The 18,829-nt window shown below is 42.0% G+C and overlaps 2 protein-coding genes across 3 annotated transcripts in view; one reads left to right on the forward strand and one right to left on the reverse strand.

Moving 5' to 3' along the window:
* The window catches only part of bcap31 (B cell receptor associated protein 31), a 43,108-nt gene that overhangs the window by 13,711 nt on the left and 10,568 nt on the right, over nt 1–18,829 (reverse strand). The gene's annotated exons all lie outside the window — the stretch shown is intronic.
* Nucleotides 1–18,829, forward strand: part of LOC311016914 (sodium- and chloride-dependent creatine transporter 1-like) — a 113,069-nt gene that overhangs the window by 4,755 nt on the left and 89,485 nt on the right. Inside the window, exons 2-13 of one of the 2 annotated variants that reach the window (XR_014597566.1) lie at nt 2,998–3,129; nt 5,130–5,397; nt 6,180–6,312; nt 8,649–8,783; nt 8,866–8,969; nt 9,622–9,746; nt 11,184–11,296; nt 11,402–11,539; nt 12,393–12,495; nt 12,947–13,047; nt 13,205–13,375; nt 13,459–14,056. Coding sequence is in view for 1 of the 2 variants with exons in the window: in XM_084014929.1 (XP_083871055.1) it covers nt 2,998–3,129; nt 5,130–5,397; nt 6,180–6,312; nt 8,649–8,783; nt 8,866–8,969; nt 9,622–9,746; nt 11,184–11,296; nt 11,402–11,539; nt 12,393–12,495; nt 12,947–13,047; nt 13,205–13,375; nt 13,459–13,593 (1,658 nt within the window). In the remaining variant the exon portion in view is untranslated. Of the gene's footprint in view, nt 1–2,997; nt 3,130–5,129; nt 5,398–6,179; nt 6,313–8,648; nt 8,784–8,865; nt 8,970–9,621; nt 9,747–11,183; nt 11,297–11,401; nt 11,540–12,392; nt 12,496–12,946; nt 13,048–13,204; nt 13,376–13,458; nt 18,183–18,829 lie in introns of those variants that run through there. The other variant, XM_084014929.1, reaches the window with a different exon arrangement.

An 18,829-nucleotide genomic window follows, 5' to 3' on the forward strand; every position in this document is an offset into this window, starting at 1 on the left:
AAAGGTTCCTGTGGTCCTTAAAGAGGTCCCTTCCATCCTTTAGATGGTTCTTTGCCATTCTGGAGGATTTTCCATGTGTGTTTAATGGGAATTCCAGGGGATTTAGAGGAGATACCAGGAATCCTTGAGGGTAGAAGAAGACAGGGTGGTCTTGAAGGAGTTCCTGTGGTCATTGAAGAGTTTCCAAGGGTTATTTGGGGGGCCACAGGGATCCTTGAAGAGCTTCCAGACGGAAACTCTGTGGTTAAACATGATTTCTACTCACAGACCACTGAGACAGGAACCTGATCTGGGATCAATAAAATGTCTGTTGACCCGGATCACTCGGGTCAGTCTGACCAGCACTTCACCCCAGCACCGTCATCCGTGTTATCTGACAACCAACCACGCAACGCAGCAACAGGTGGTTCAGTTCAACACGGGCAAAGCTTATCAAGTTTATATCTGGATTCATATGACAGAATACTTGATCAGCAATCAATAATAATAACGATCATGATAAAAGTAAAGTGCGTCAGGGTTTAGAGTCCTCCAGCTGCAGTCTGTTGAGTCATGTACGGGCGAGCCAGGGAGATATGTACGGGCGAGCCAGGGAGATATGTGGGCCTGCCTCGAGGACATTACACTCTGCTAAGCTACGTTAGCATTTGGCAGGAAGTGTCACAGAGGGCCAACTTTAAGGTTTTTCTTGTTATATTATTATTCATCCTTTTGTCTCCTCAGGTTCGTTTAGTGTTTTCATCAGTTTGTCGACTGATTAATTAAAGACGCTGCGATTTATTGATTCAAAATTAATATCTTCTATCTGATCCTGAGTCTGCTGCTGATCCTGAGTCTGATCCTGAGTCTGCTGCTGATCCTGAGTCTGATCCTGAGTCTGATCCTGATCCTGAGTCTGCTTGAGTTACGGGACAGAAAGTGAAAGCGTTGAGTTTAGTGGAAGAAATAAACCCCCAACAAAAACAAGATATCCCATGATAATGGAAAACAAATAACATAAATGTGGACATCCACGAACCAGCGATCACTTCAGACGTATCTGTTAGCGCTGCGGGTACGATGCTAACGCGTAAACACTTTATTTACTTTAGCACTCTGAACATTATATAACTTTATATAATATAATAAACTGGTGAACACTCCCACTTCCCTGAATGCAGCCTGAGACGAAGCGGTGCTTTGAGCTAAATGCTAACATCAGCATGCTAACATGCTAATAAAGCACGCTGATGTTTAGTATCTATAATGTATAATGTTAACCGTGTTCACTATCTTGGTTTAGCATTTTAGCATGTTAGCATGCTAACGTTATCTAGTAAATAAGGATGCATATATATATATATATATATATATATATATATATAATATATGTGGATAGGTAGATGATGATTGTTACTATGGTGATGGTGATGATGACGATGGAGCTCGTGCTCTGTCATCAGTCTGTCACTACTTAGCCCGGTGACTTAGCCCAGATTAGCCAGCTTAGCTAGCTAACTGTAGTGCGGCAGCTTAGCGGACTAAGTGCGGCCGCTGCATCTATTCTGGTCTGATTCTGTGTCTGTGGACTCAAACACGCTGTTCATCCTGGTCTGGTTCACCTGGTCTGGTTCTACCTGATCTGGTTCACCTGGTATAGTTCTACCTGGTTTGTTTGTCTTTTCTGTGTTTTACGACCAAAACAAACAACAAATTAAAGTCAAATTAATTGTTTTCTATCATAAACAATGATTATTAATAAATAATAAACAACAGGGAGAAATAAAAGTCTTTATGGGAACATTTAAATACAAACAGCGTTCTGCTTTACTCTCTGATTTACTACAAATTATTATCAAGTACTGCACTTAAGTACAATTACAGGTAAAACTTTATTTGAGTATTTCCATTTTCTACTACGTTTAACTTTATATCTCAGAGGGAAAATATTGTACTTTTACTGTAATAAATTTATTTAACAATTCTAGTTAGTTACATTAAAAGTAAAACATAATGTGATTTATATATTGTGATGCAGTAGTTTAATAATAAATACATGAATTACTTAATAAATACATAAATAAAAAGCCACCGATTACTAAAAAAACATGCAGGTTACATTAAATTAATATGAACAGAAATAAGTTTTATTTGCAATTTGTTTTATTTAATTATTTACCATATATATCACATTTATAATGGCAGGTTTAGTCCTTCATACTAACACAAAGTAAACTGTGTGTGTGTGTGTGCGTGTGTGTGTGTGTGTGTGAGTGAGACACTGATGAGGCCATAGTACTCTGTAATCCCATCAACTCTGAGTTACTGACAAGCTAACAGCATTACACCACTTAGCCCTCAGTATGTGTGTGTATAAATACTAGATTCTGATTGGCTGGAAGCTTATTACCTTAAGAAGAGTTTGAACTGAACAGCTTCAGTTATCCTCCGCCTATTGATACATGATCATTCAGCATACAGTATATATGTGTGTGAGTTTGTGTGTGTGTGTGTGTGTGTGTGTCTCTCTCCTTGTTTAATAATTGTGTATCTCGTCCTCCTCTTCCTCCCAGTATCATTTCAGTTTGACTCCATTCATACCAGTTCCCTGTGACCCAGTTACCCCCCGGTGTGTGTGAGTGGGTGTGTGTGTTTGTGTGTGTGTGTGTGTGTGTGTGCTGTGTGACCCGCCACCACACCAATTAAAATACAGAGAGAGAGCGTTTCTAATTGTTCATTCATGTCTCTCGCCCCTCTCCGGAGTGAGGGAGAGAAGAAGATGAACGTTCATTCATGTCTTTCTGCCTCCGTCGAGGGGGCCGTCTGATTGGTCGGTTGGTGGATCACACGAGTTAGTGGAGATGAAGGGATGAACGTTCACGTCCGTCGCCGTGGTTACATAAACGCGTTGGTGGATGCTGAATTAAACATGAGCTGATGAGAGACGGGTTAAAGCTGTTCATTCACTTAGCGTGTTTGTAAAGCAGACGCTGACCTCTGACCTCTGTTCTCCTGCAGGCGTCTTCCTGATCCCCTACCTGCTGATCGTGTTCGTCGGAGGGATCCCCATCTTCTTCCTGGAGATCGCTCTGGGTCAGTTCATGAAGGCGGGAAGCATCAACGTATGGAACATCGCGCCGCTATTTAAAGGTACAGTATGCCACATCATGCCACTATTTAAAGGTACAGTACGCCACATCTCTGCGCTATTTAAAGGTACAGTACGCCACATCGCGCCGCTATTTAAAGGTACAGTACGCCACATCATGCCATTATTTAAAGATACAGTACGCCACATCAAGCCAATTTTTAAAGGTACAGTACGCCACATCGTGCCGCTATTTAAAGGTACAGTATGCCACATCGTACCTCTATTTAAAGGTACAGTACCCAAATCGCACCGCTATTTAAAGGTACAGTATGCCACATCGAGCCGCTATTTAAAGGTGCGGTACGGTGTGTTGGTATTTGTGTGTATTATGCATTACCTAAAAGATTAAAAAAATGGCATTGACTCTCTTTCGCACCAAAACCCTCGACATGCCCGTTTGAGGTCACATTGTCGTAAGCGGGTTAATGTGAGTTTGGGTGAAACGTCAGTCTGCAAACACACATTCAGCTTTCCATGGAGGTGATAATCTGGGATCCTGCTACGTGCCTGCAGACACACACACACACACACACACTCATTCATGCTGCCTCATTCCTTTATACCTCTGGCAGCTCTACAAAGAGTTTATCAGGTGTTTGATGTTGATCAGGTGGTCACATGACCCTCGATGGCCTTGCCATTATTTCACTACACACTCCATCATGTGACCTTTGTCCTCCAGGTGGTGTTGACAGAGCTCCACCTTCACACTCACACAACCTGACAAAGTAAAGAGGGAACTACGCCCACAGCCGACATCTCCTCTGGTGGAGCTGAATGAGTCACGGTTCATCCTCTCGAGAGCAGGAATAGATATAATATATAATATACATAATATATAATATCCACAGAATATTATTATTAAGAGCAGTCAGATGAAGTCCATATTCAACTGGAACAGACGCTGTTATCAGAAATAGTATAAGCAGTAAAATGCAGACTAATAAACATAATGAAGCAATAAATATGAATAAGACACCACATAGTCAGCTGTTTCTAACTATTTGTTTTATACTGTGTACATAGTCTATTATTATTGTATTTTTCACTGTAAGCCTGTTAATGTAGAAGGATTATTTTATCTTCGACAAGTTAAAGTGATTTAGTCATAGACTACAACGTAGAACCAAGACGGAAATAAAGTATATAAAGTAACACTAAAGTTCAAACACAAACTAGTAAATAAGGAAACACGAGAAAAAAGCGAAAAGAACTAAAAAAAAAAAAGAGTTGCAACGTTGGTCATTGAAGGACAAACTTTATTGTCAGTCAATAGACAGGAAGCTGATAAGAAGGCTCTGGTGTGTTCAGGTCCAGTGGGACAGTGGAGCTCTGGTCTCATGTTACCACTGCTAATAAACCAATAAATGCTGGTTTACGGTTCTGACGGTGTGCTCGTGACAGCGATGAGTCTGCTGGCGGGGCGTTCACTGACACGCTTCATATCTTACAACAAAATGCTGCTATCTCTCTTTTTGTAAAACACCGATCTGATTTCATGCATCGGTGTCACGTTGGACTTTGAGAAACTGGGATGAACATTTAGTTATTATTTGCAGCCACATTAAGCAAAACTTTTATTTATTTATTCTTATTCAAATAGTAAAGTAAATAGTATTTAATGATAACTCAGTAAATACACATACACATCAAAAGGTAGAAGATAAACCTTTTTGTAATAAGTGAGGGAACAGTTTTATTTTTAAAGCCCCAGAAAAAACATAGAAAAATATATAAAATAAAGATCAGACGAGGAAACAAAAATCCCTTTAAAAATATATTGAGTTTAGGTATATATATTTATAATAATATCTATTTATTATTATTATTTTTTAGAAAATTATGTATATAAATGTTGTGCTGTGTAATATACTCCAATTTCAATTTCAATAAAAATTGGAATGAAAAAAAATCAATACAATACAAACTTGTTTTAAAAATCAGGATAACCTTGTGTGGCCCTTTAGTGAGTCCTCATGGTCTTCCTCCTCCTCCTCAGGTCTGGGCTATGCCTCCATGGTCATCGTGTTCTTCTGCAACACCTACTACATCATGGTCCTGGCCTGGGGCTTCTACTACCTGATCAAGTCCTTCAACTACACGCTACCGTGGTCCACCTGCGACAACGACTGGAACACGGCGAGCTGCATCGAGAGCTTCCACTACCAGGACTGCACCAATGGCAGCCTCGCCAACGCCACCGTCAGCGCCAACATGACCTGCGCTGAGCTGGCGGACGCACAGTCGCCCATCATCGAGTTCTGGGAGTGAGTTCTGGTCTGGGATGGGGCACAGGGGGAGGGGGGGGGGGGGGTAGTCATGGTCTAGATTATTAAATACACTCCGTCTTCTACACTTCATCAACCATGGTGGATAGAGGACCAGGAGACCAGCCGTTACACCAGGACTGTGATTCTCAGACCTCACGCTGGTGCAGTCGGCCCTGGGTTCCTCCTGGTGCAGAGGACCCTGGGTTCCTCCTGGTGCAGTCGGCCCTGGGTTCCTCCTGGTGCAGTGGGCCCTGGGTTTTTCCTGGTGCAGTGGGCCCTGGGTTCCTCCTGGTGCAGAGGACCCTGGGTTCCTCCTGGTGCAGTGGGCCCTGGGTTTTTCCTGGTGCAGTGGACCCTGGGTTCCTCCTGGTGCAGTGGACCCTGGGTTCCTCCTGGTGCAGTGGACCCTGGGTTCCTCCTGTTCCAGGGGGCCCTGGTGCGGTGACTGACCCTCAGGTCCCTCTGACCTAAATCCAGCTGAGCACCTTTGGGACGTTATGTATCGGTGCACCGCCACAGACTATCCAGGACTCACTGGTGCCCTGATCCAGGTCTGGGAGGACCACTTAGCAAAGACCCAAAAGCAAAATGTATCACTTAAAATAACCAACGGGTGATTTCTAGAAAGAAAACAATGAGACAGAGCAGCTAGCTGTTTCCCCTGCTTCCTGCGTCTTGATGCTAAGCTAGGCTAACTAGCCTAGTCATTTGGAGGATTTGATATTGTTCCTTTAAGCTTGTGGTTTTCTAACGGTGGTGTGAACATGGTCTCTGTGCAGGAGGAAGGTCCTGAACATCTCGTCCGGTCTGGGAGACACCGGAGACTTCAACTGGGAGCTCACGCTGTGTCTGATGGCGGTCTGGGTCATGGTCTACTTCTGCGTCTGGAAGGGGGTCAAGTCTACTGGGAAGGTAACACACTATATACATTTTATCATGCTGCTGGTCTGTAAAAGCTGGTTCCAATCTGGTCTGATAAGAATCCAAACCCTAAAACACTTAAAATAGGGAAATCAATCTGAGTAAATATAATTCAACACAGTTGTCTAACAATCATAAACAGAATGGCTGTCAAGGTGTTAATAAGGCTGTTTTAAATAATGAGGTTATGGGGACCTGGTGGGTCCTGGTAGGAGGCGGGTCCCCGTAATCAGGTCTCATAAAATACTCTAAAGGAAAGTTGATTCCCTAGTCTGAATTGTGACCTTGTGGGTAAGTTGTTATTATTATTATTATCATAAGTATTATTCATTTTAGTTTTAATATTATTATTATTATTAGTTTTATTCATATTATTATTATTATTATTAGTTATATTACTATTATTATCATTTTAGTTGTATTAATATTATTATTCATCTTATTCATCTTATTATTATTATTATTATTATTATTATTATTATTATTAAATGACTGGGGACCCGATGGGAGCCAAGTCCCCACAGTGGCTGTGTGAGTCCAGGTCCCCACGTTGTAACCCAGGAACACACATCCTGCTGGCAGTCAGCGGTGTGAGTTAACAGCTGGGGTCGTTACAGTCAATTACATAACACTGCTGGAGGTCAGAGGTCACCTGACAGCTGGTTGATGAGCATCCACGCGGCTGCATTGCGTCAATAAGAGAGAGAACGCAAAAGGAGCGATGGAAGGTTTCCATCATGGAGGCCGTCGTCACAAACAGTCTCCACCTGCAGCCCGTCGTCATGGGGATAAACTACACCAACAGTCTCCACCTGCAGCCTGCCGTCATGATGGAAGTGTGACTGTTCCTTTAAGAGTACAACCTTCAAACGCTGTAGAGACTGTGATTCACTGGTGTGTGTGTGTGTGTGTGTGTGTGTGTGTGTGTGTGTGTGTTTCATTGGCTCGTGATGATGAGACTCGTACACACTGCTGTCACATGGCAGCGTTACCCTGACTACAAGCGGGGGAGGGGGGCTGTGAGGTGGCAGGTTGTGATTGGTTGTCCTGTGGGAGGCAGCGAGACTGCAGTGGGACGTGACTGAGAGAGAAGTACTACTGTAGTAGTACTGTGTGTACTGTATGTACAGTAGGAGTACTGTGCGTACTGTAGGAGTACTGTGTGTACTGTAGGTGTACTAATTTGTACTGTAGGAGTACTAAGTGTCCTGTAGGAGTACTCTAGGACTCGGGGAGAACGTAGAACGTCATAGACATTTACTACATTCATGTTGATGTGAATTTATTATATTATATTTGTTACTTATTAGATGTAAACTTTCCTTTTATGGAAGGTTGGAAACGTGTAATCTTAATGTCGGTGTGTGTGAGTAAGTGTGTGTGTGTCTGTGAGTGTAAGTGTGTGTGTGTGAGTGTGTATGTGTGTATGAGTGAGTGTGTGTGTGTGTGTGTGTGTGTGTGTGTGTGAGAGTGTGTGTATGTGTGTGTGTGTGTGTGTGTGTGTGTGTGTGTGAGAGAGAGAGAGTGAGTGTGTGTGTGTGTGTGTGAGAGTGAGAGTGTGAATGTGTGAGTGTGTGTGTGAGTGTGTGTGTGTGAGAGAGAGAGAGAGAGTGAGTGTGTGTGTGTGTGTGTGTGTGAGTGTGTGTGTGTGTGTGTGTGTGTGTGTGTGTGTGTGTGTGTGCGTGTGTGAGTGTGTATGTGTGTGTGTGTGTGTGTGTGTGTGTGTGTGTGCGTGTGTGTGTGAGTGTGTGTGTGAGTGTGTGTGTGTGTGTGTGTTCTGACAGCGTTCACACGGATCTCGGTACCAACAGAAACAGTTCTGGTTGTTGGTCGTCAGCAGGAGGCTGAAAGCTGATCGGAGCTGGGCGAGCGAGGCTGAGACACACTGGGGAGAGAGAGAGAGCATGCTGACAGGTCATGTGATGCTTTCAGGTTTCATTCCAGTTAGAAAATATTAGTAAAAGAAACTTTATCTTTTATTATTTTTATTTACGCTGCTTTCACACAAGCTTAGAGGGGGGAGGTCCGGGTCCAAGTTGGAAGAGGGTGGTCCGGGTCCAAGTGGTCTCTGGTGGGTTTGTTTGTGCTGTGAGAGCAAATGAAGGAAGTGATGCGGACTGAAGGGCATCACTTCCTTCATTTGCTTCTTTTCGCCCTTTTGGATAAATTCTGAATGATTAAGAGGAAGTTTTGAAAGAATCATTGATATGATTTTTCCAAAAGACCGCAGTGTGTGAGTGTGAGTATGTGACTCAAAACTCTTGTGAGTTTAATGGTAACGTGTGTGTGTGTGTGTGTGTGTGTGTGTGTGTGTGTGTGCTTTTCAGATTGTGTACTTCACAGCTACCTTCCCCTACGTGGTTCTCATCATCCTGCTGGTCAGAGGCGTAACACTTCCTGGAGCCTACGACGGCATCATGTACTACATCAAACCTGATTGGTCCAAGCTGTGGAAGGCTCAGGTCGGTTCCCACGACGACAACTGGATGCAAAAAAAAAACGAAACCGACGTGTCACTCACCTGTGACCTTTGACCTTTTGCAGGTGTGGATCGACGCCGGGACGCAGATCTTCTTCTCCTACGCCATCGGGCTGGGAGCGCTGACGGCGCTGGGCAGCTACAACCGCTTCAACAACGACTGCTACAAGTACGTCTCCTTGCTAGTGAGGATGCTAATGGCTAACCGGCTAGCAGCTTATGCTAACCCGAAGTACTCAGGTCCTTTACTGCAGTACAAATACTGTGAGAACACTCCACTAAAAAGTAAACCAAGTACAAATACTTTTTTTTACAAACCTTCAACATGGACACATCTTAGGTATACAAGGTTTTACGTGGACAGGAAGAGGATGAGAGTGTAAAAGTAGTGGAGTACAATATTTACCTCTGAGATTTAGATGTCAGTACAAGTACCTCTAATTAGACTTGAGGACATTTATTTTTTAATGAATGAGGACCATAAAGTCCTCACAACGCTGGTTAAACACTTAGTCCTCACAAAGATAGCAAGACAAGAATGGCTGTATACCACATGATCGTTACATCTGGAGGTTAAAGCTTGTTCTACCAATATTACTATAATAATAATAATAATAATAATAATAATAATAATATTAACAATAATATTCTTGTGTTCCAAACAAACCACCAGAAGTAGAAATACATAAAAATACATGTTAGCTCCACTGTATTAGCGTTATGAACATGTGATCATGACGAGGTTATTTGGTGACGAGGTTATTTGGTGACATGGTTACCATACAGATTGTGTATGAAACTCATCCTCCGTCCGTCCTCAGAGACGCCTTCGTCCTGGCCCTGATCAACAGCGGGACCAGTTTCTTTGCTGGTTTCGTTGTGTTTTCTATCCTGGGCTTCATGGCTGCCGAGCAGGGAGTCGACATCTCGCAGGTCGCTGAGTCAGGTAAAAGAAACAAAATGCTGAGTCAGGTAAAGCACACTTCTGAGAGACTTTAATGTTCAAATCTTCAGAGGCAATTCATGAAAAAAAAAACAGTTTTAGTTTATAAATACAATTAAAATAGTCTATAAACAATCAAACATACTTCTTCACATACTCATTCTCATGTTTTTATATAGTTATTTACATTTGTAAACATGTTAAAAAGTTATATTTATCTTGATGTGTACACCTGCTCCAGCCCCCCCCCCCCCCCCCACACACACACACAAAATAGTGTGTGTGTGTGTGTGTGTGTGTGTGTGTGTGTGTGTGTGTGTGTGTGTGTGAGTGTGTGTGTGCGTGTGAATTAAAAGCAGCAGTTGCTTCAGCGTGACAAATTGATCTTTTTATTTTAATCTCGTTGCAAAAAGAACAAAAACAAATCCAATTTACTGGGACACGTTTACAATGGTTTAAAGTATTAGCATCACTGTGTGTGTGTGTGTGTGTGTGTGTGTGTGTGTGTGTGTGTGTGTGTGTGTGTGTGTGTGTGTATGTGCGCGCGCGTTAGCTGGAGGATTATTTAACGATCCTCACATGTGACTCTTTATTTCATGAGATTCTGAAAGACAAACGTATAACTACATAATTAACCTTTAACCTCAGAGCAAACGTGTTAAAAATGACTGCAGCTGATTGGACGGCCCACCTGTCAATCAGACACACATGCCTGTAAACAAACCCCTCTTTAGGGCTTAAATACTGTAAACCTTTTAACCATTTAGAGAAAGAAGTCACTGATCGGTTGAAGTGTTTGGCTCATGAATTTATTCATTCTTCTTTTATTGCCACAGATAAAAACCAGCTTCATAAACCTACTTCTCTCTGCTGGCCACCAGGGGGCGACTCCTCTCTGATTGAATAGAAGTCTATAAGAAAATGATCCTACTTCTCTCTTGATGTATTATCTCAGTAAACATTGTAAACATGAGTTTATGGTCTCAATCTCTGGTTTCAAGTCTTCTTCAATACAGCATTATGTTCATTTAGTACATTACGGTCCATTTAGAGTCCAACAGACCAGGAAGTAGGGGATGCTTTAGGGGGCGGGGCTTACTTGATTGACAGGTCGCTACCAATGCTAGTTAGCTACAAAGATGACTTTAACATTAAGCTGTAAAGTTGAACCTTGAATCATGAAGCTAACTTTGTTAGCAGCTTAACACCAGAATCCACATGGATCCAGATCCAGTAAGGGTGCCAAACAAACAAATAAACAAAAAGGTTCTTCTGTTTTAAACAAGAATTCTTCAAATATTTACCTCAAAAACAAAAATCTAAAACTTGAGGTGTGTTTTAGTTTATGAAGCATCTAACGTGTGTGTGTGTGTGTGTGTGTGTGTGTGTGTGTGTGTGTGTGTGTGTGTGTGTGTGTGTGTGTGTTTGTGTGGCGTTCAGGTCCAGGTCTGGCCTTCATTGCGTACCCGAAGGCCGTGAGTCTGATGCCGGTGGCGCCTGTGTGGGCAGCGCTCTTCTTCTTCATGCTGCTGCTGCTGGGACTCGACAGCCAGGTGATCAACACGTTAGTGACATCATCATTGGGACCCGCTCAATGGTGCGTTCAGTGCAGCCGGGAGAAGTGAGATGTGTGTCAGACTGAGTGTGTTTGTGTGCAGTTCGTGGGCGTGGAGGGCTTCGTGACGGGGATCTTGGACGTGTTCCCCGTGAAGCATCACTACCGCTACAAGCGGGAGATCTCCGTGGCGGTCTGCTGTCTGCTGTGTTTCATCATCGACCTCTCCATGGTGACGCAGGTCAGCCCCGCCTCCTCACCCTCACCCAGAAGGTGTCAACATACAGAGTCATACACTCAATACAATATTACACTAGAAAGCACAGAGATGCATGAATATGCATGAATTTTTTTTTACATGTCCTTAAAAGGAGTGGGAGGAAGTATACATTTATTTAACTCCAGTCCTCCACGATTCATATCCTCTGTCAAGTGTATATTTTATTTTATGTTTTTAATTTTTTTTTATTATTAGATTGTTTTAAAATATATATATATATATATATATATATATATATATATATATATATATATATATATATATATATATATATATATATATATGTTCTTTTTTTTACTTTAACTTTTTTCTTTACTTAATTAGTATCTTTAAAAAAATCACAGTTTTTTCATCATATATATATATTATAGTTTCTTGCATATTAATTTAATGTAATCAAAAAATATAAACATATTGAGATATTTTAGTATCCAAACTATAAATTCATTCAAAATTTAAAATAAATAAATAACAAAATAATAAGTAAATAAACCAGAGTGAAAAAACAAACAAATAGGAAATTAAGAAAGAATAAATAACAATCAAAATTAAAATAGGGCCTCGCAGGGACTCTAATAAGTAAACAAACAATAAACAAACAATGATAATTAGACCCCTTCATCCCTGTGATGATCATTTTATTATTTTTCTTATATTTGTTCCATAATTTTACTCCAGACAGAAACACAAAAACGTGTTTCGTACAGACCTTTATAGTTGAAAGTAAATAATCTCGTTAAACCGTAAATCTCTGAATAAACACGTTGTTATTACTTTGCTTTAATCATGAATGAAAGTGTTTGTCTGCATGCAGGCGGGGATGTACGTCTTCCAGCTGTTCGACTACTATTCAGCCAGCGGGACGACTCTGTTGTGGCAAGCTTTCTGGGAATGTATCGTAGTGTCCTGGGTGTATGGTATGTCACACACACACACACACACACACACACACACACACACACACACACATCCCGTGTCGTGTTTCAGTACCACAGAAAAGTATCTGATCTGAAAATAGGTGTGTGAATAGTTATATGATGTTACAGTAGAGAAGGTCAGAGTTCAGTCTGAGAAAGTAAAATTTATTATCATACAAGAAGTTCAAATGTGTCTCATGGTTTCATTTGTTATGTATGGTTTCATATGTATATATAAATATCTGTATACATATATTTATATACTATTATTATATATTTATACAACTTAAAAAAAAAAATACTATACCACAACTTTTTTTTTACATACTATGACTCTTTATATTATGTCAAAGAAAGTCATAGTAGATGAAAATGAAAAGTTGAAACTTCCAGACTATAGTTATATATGTAGTATGTAGTATGTTTAAACAGTAACAGATCTCTCTTCCAGGTGCTGACCGCTTCATGGACGATGTGGCTCGTATGATTGGCTACCGGCCGTTCCCCTGGATGAAGTGGTGCTGGTCCTTCATCACGCCATGCGTCTGCCTGGTGAGACCAGTTCACACTTGGTTCACACCTGGTTAACACCCGGTTAACACCTGGTTCACAACTGGTTCGCACCTGGTTAACACCTGGTTCCCACTGGTCCTGTAGAAACACTCTAACATGCTTGAAACAGAACACTGATACTTCCTGTCCCTTGCAGTTCATCTTCCTGTTCCACCTGGTGAACTACAAGCCGCTGACCTACAACAACCAGTACGTGTACCCGTGGTGGGGCGAGGTGATCGGCTGGTGCATGGCGCTGTCCTCCATGCTCTGCATCCCCGTCAGCGTCCTCTACAAGCTCTTCAGGGCCAAGGGAACCTTCAAAGAGGTCTGATTCCCTGAAACCATATGTATATATGTATGTATGTATTTATGCATGTAGTTTCTAACCCCCACCCCTGTGTGTTGCAGCGCTGGGCCCACCTGACCACGCCGGTGTGGGGGTCCCACCACCTGGAGTACATGGCCCCCGACATCAAGTCCCTGAGCTCGCAGTCCCCCGGCACCGACGAGAACAAGGTCATCATCTTTGAGAGCGTTATGTAGGCTGGACCACCCCCAGTCCCCCCCTGATTGGCTCCTGGGTCTGTTCCACCTGGAAAAGAATCAAGCAGCTCCTCCTCCTCGAGGCGTTCCATCACCGCGGCAACGACAAAATGCTTCCTTTTAGCCAGATTACCACAAGATGTGAGATTAAAACCAGCAGCTTCTTCAAAGGGCTTCGACTCCTCCGGTTCTCCGGTTCTCCGGTTCCCCGGTTCTCCGTCTGGACGGCGTAGAACCGCTGATGTTCCACCAACAAGGAGACGATGAAGAGTTCACTGTGTTAAAGGTCAGACTTTGTCCACGTTGGATGAAGAGGATCTCGTCATCAGGCGGGTTGGACATGCAAACACACACTTGCTGGACGGCCATTAAACACACACTCTTCATCTTCATCACCATCATCATCATCACCCCCGAGACTGCATCTGAACTGTGTTTAACGGCCGTTCACTGAGACAAAGTTGTAGACACCCCCCCCCCCACACACACACACACACACACACCGACGAGGAGGACCGGGACCAGGTCCCTCCAGTACGGTTGTTCAAGACCAGTGAATCTGAATCTGAATCCAGAACTGGTTCCAAAACACTCCAATCCATCCGAGTCAAACGCCATCACGCTTTCCTTCCATCTGGTGGTGCACCAGATCCTGAGACCCGTCACAGATCCTGGGACTCGTCACAGATCCACAGTTAGAAGACTAGAAGACAGACAAAACTAGAACTAAATTAGAACCCAGAAGACCCAATCCGGACCCGCGTTCAGGTCTTCGTATCCCACATGCAGAAGGTGTCCGGGTCACATGATCTGCTGCAACACCGGCGTGTTTCTTAGTAATAACTTACTAGACCGGAGCGCTCGAGAAAACTCAGCAGCCGTTCATTCATATTAAATATTTACTAAGAAGATGAACAGCAACAAAAATAAATAGAAAGTAATAATAGAAACTAACCATTTGTAGTAGCCAATCGGTTTCTAGATTATTAAGTGGAAATCTGCTGAATTAATATCCAGAACCTCAGAAGAGATTAATCTGGGCACATGACTCATCAGCAGGTAAATCACCTGACGTCCTGTCGGCCTTCGCTCGACTGAAGTGCCAAACGGAGCGGTTCTGATCCCAGACCAGGGCTCTCCTCGGTTCTGATCCCAGACCAGGACTCCTCCAGGCTGCCGAGCTGCTCCTCGTCGTCATCGTTAGTGATGATGTCATCACGCTCTCTACAGCTGACACGTTTCATCACAGGAGAACAATAAAGTCTAATTACAGATGAAACTTTTAGTTTTGGAATTTTATAAGCAGCAATATGGACGATTTATTTATTTTATTTTTAATAAAAATAATAATAATACTACAGCTCCAATTAAATGTGTAGAACAGTCCATCAGCATCAATAAATAATTAGTTTTTCTCCATTGATGAAAGTACATATTTTTACCAAAATAAAAGCCCCATAGTGGACACAGGAAGGGGCGGGACTTGTTGAATTGGTTTTACCTGCAGTCAGCTGGCAGAGAGATGAGAGCCGAAGGACTCAGCCGGTTGCCAAGTGTTGCCTTACGTCGTTGTCTTAACTGTAGAACCGTAAACGAGCCCGACAGGACGTCTCCGTGTCTACAACTCTGTCTCCTAGCAACCACCCAGCATGCACCCGCAACACACACACACACACACACACGTGTAAGATGACGTTGGAAGAGAATCGTGGTAGAAATCATGTTTTACATATTGTAAAATTAATCAGAGATTTATTTTGTGGAGGCTTTTATTTTGCTGAGTAGAACAGATGTATAATATATATTGAATATCTTTGTTATCTATATTTGATGCAGTATGCGATTGTGATGATGATGACGATCTTTGGCTGACTGTTCATGCGTTTAGCCGTCGGCGGCGACCGACCCGAGCTCCAGGCTACCTCACTTCCTCTTTCACATTTTAGAAATAAGAGTCTTTCAGCTTTTTATGCAAATGTTTCGGCGGCGGCGACTCGCCAGGAGAGGATTCTGGGAAGTGTTCCTGGGAACATTTCCCTCCTCGGCCTGCTTTAAAGGTTCTGCAACACTGGTGATGCTTTAATCTGAAAATATGCAGATTTTTTACACATGCTCCGGTAATCTCGTAGATTGGACCGGTAATTGGACTCAAACGTGTCACGTGACTCATTCAGAACGTGTGATGTCATCACGTTGGTGCTGCGATGCCTTTAAAACAGCGTCCGACCGGCTAAATGCGAACAAGCAGCAAGGGGCGGGGCTTTTATTTTGGCAAGTTTTGCTGCAATGCAGTGATGTTGAGGTTTCGTGTGACCATGAACGCACCACTGAAGGGAATTTTATTTCTTCTTTACTTTTTATTTTGATTCCTAATTTTCAAAGTGCTCAAATGTTTGAAGAGTTTTAGATTTAGAGGATTTATTTTAGTGTGTTTGAATCTGAACGTTTGGTCCTCAGACACCCCACTGTCATCATTATCATCATTTTTGTTATTAAAAATTATCTGTCACTTTATATTATCGCAGTATTAATAATAATACTTATAATAGTTATTATCATATAAAGAACATTTCACAGATTTATTTTTTAAATGTAATTCATGTTTCAATTAAGTTAAAAACAGGATGTTTGGTAGTTTGTGGAAACAGGAAGTAGACTAAAAACTACATGTCCCAGCAGGCAGTGGGAGGCTGAGGACCAACTAAACATAAAAAAACTGATCAAATATTACTGATTGCACCTTTAAAACATTTATAATGAATGTGAACTTGTTTTTTTAACGACGTGACAGATACTTAACAGATAAACCGATGACCAGCTGATCGCTGATTGGTCGGCCAGTCTGAGTGATTTAACGAGATGATGTCGTAGAGGTCGTTAAGTGCCACTGATCCCCGATCACTAATCACGCTAACTAACGTGTAGAAACATTAACTGCTATTATTATTATTATTATTATTACGGTTTGTCTTTTATTCTGAAGTTCGGAGGCTCGGAGGAGGAAAAATACATTCAAGACAAAATCCAGAAAAACAAACAAACTACTTGAAAACATTTAAACGTCGTCGGACGTTTTGGCTCCGTGCTTTTCTGCCAAAAAACATTTTGTTGCGACAGAATCTTTGATCCTGGAAACAGGAAGTCATATCACTTAACAAAATAAAACAGCAAGTCATTCACTCTGCAGGGGGTTTAAGTGATCAATAAGTCTTTATAATTAATAGATCTACCAATTCACACATTATATTTAATGTGTTTTCCAAAGTAAGTTTGAAAGAATGTTATTTGACATCTGTAAAGAAAAATCGAAAACTGTGCTGATCAATATTTTCTCTCGGATACATTTCCTGTTAAATTAATACATAATAATCCACCGATAACCAATCGATATAAAGACAAAACAACACAAAGTGATGCAGCTTTACTGGTGAAACGTTGCTGTCAGTGAACGCACCATCGTTTCCATAGGAACAAGCACTAAATTATGATTTGATCTAAATGTCACAAACATATAATTTGGCGTTATTTTAGCTTCATTCCTGAACTCTCTCATTATTTAATGTTTAAATCTTAAAACTCATCGATTCTGTCCAACAGACGTCGCCGTCAGAGCGTTTCTCAGAATCCTCAGCTGATCTCAGACCAGCAGGATTCCACTCGCAGCTTCTTCAACTATTTCACTTTCCTGCAGATTATCGTTTCTAGATAAATATCGTTTTAGAGAAATGTTGTTGAATTTATAGCCAAAAACATTGCCAAAGTGTTTTTTTTAACCTCCAAAAAACCCGAAACGACGGACTCTTAAAGGGAGAATGATGACTCAGATGTTTTGTTTCTGGTTTACGATCACGAGAAATTCGTTAAAAGTCGACGTGTTTTTTTTACGATAACATCGCTGGTGCTCTCGAAAAACTCCATCTGACATCGTCATGAATAACTTTCTTACTGTGAAGCCGAACCAGCAGAGGGCGAAGTAGAACCAGCAGGGGGCAACGTCCTCCAGTAGGAAAGCCCCTCGGGTCCAGGCTGGAAAGGAAACGAAAGGACCTTTACGTACAAGGACAGGAAGCAGTGGTGGTTTTTCTGAGAAAATCCTCACAACGTTAATTCCTCACCGTAATTACGACGACCAAAGCATTTTGGGAATTGTAATTCTTTTCAGTCTGACAAAACGAATCTGAAACCACCGGTTCGACAGTTTCTCATCTTCTTTTTTGCGTCCAAGCTTCCTGTTTGTTTCCAGCCTGGACTCGTCCATGCCGTGACCTCATCTGTGGCGCCGTGACCCCGTCTGTGGCGCCGTCGTGTCTTCGGGACTTCCTGTAGACCGCCAGTCTTCCATCCAGAACTGTAGACTAGACTAGCGGTGATTAAAGTAGCATCATTAACGAGTAGCTGTACTAACGAGGTCTCCACTTCAACGAGTCACCAGCCAATCAAAAACCATCTTGCGTCTCGTTGATGTCAGAGCCCTGATGTTGTATTTCATTGACCTTTGACCCCCAAGGGTCTCCGTGCTGTAAGCCACTGTGATCTCTGTGCTCATCCACCAATGAACGGCAATAAAACTAATGTCATGACTAACAGCTGATCCGTCTCCATGGTTACTGTTTGTTTGTGAACTCAGTGTTTCTTGTTAAAATACCGGTAGTCAAATTATTATTTTTATGATTTAAGTGTTTTATGTCATTTTAACATTGGAAACAGTGTTGCCAGGTGTACGATAATTATCGTATTTGTACGATAATTTTGCCCTCTGTACGATGTACGATCAATAATCCCAAAAAAGACCAGAAATACGATAATTTCACCATTCCGTGAATGTGTGGTTGTAATTGGTTGTAATCAGCCTGTCGCAACTGTCTGTCGGAGTTTTTTTGTGAATCTGAAGGCATCTGTTTCACGATTGGCTGGAAATTCCAGCCAATCGTGCTTTTCTAAATGTGAGCTACGAGTGACGTGTATGCGTTTGCCTCAGAACAACGGCCATGATTGGCTGAATAGTCCGCTGCGCCCGCCCCATGAGCGAGGAAAAAAATAAATAAATTAAGAAGAAGCAGAGCCAGTCTGGAAGAAGAAGCACTGAAAATGAGTGAACATGTTAGACGCTATTCAACACTAGAGTGACTACAGCGCATCAATAGACTTGTTATTTTGGTTATGACGGGTGTACGATCATTTCCCTCAAAATACGATAATTTTATGTCTCTGGTACGATAATCCTACATTTCTCACC

This window comes from Eutrigla gurnardus (genome assembly GCF_963514095.1).
Source record: "Eutrigla gurnardus genome assembly, chromosome: 8".
In the NCBI taxonomy this organism is placed as follows: Eukaryota; Metazoa; Chordata; class Actinopteri; order Perciformes; family Triglidae; genus Eutrigla; species Eutrigla gurnardus.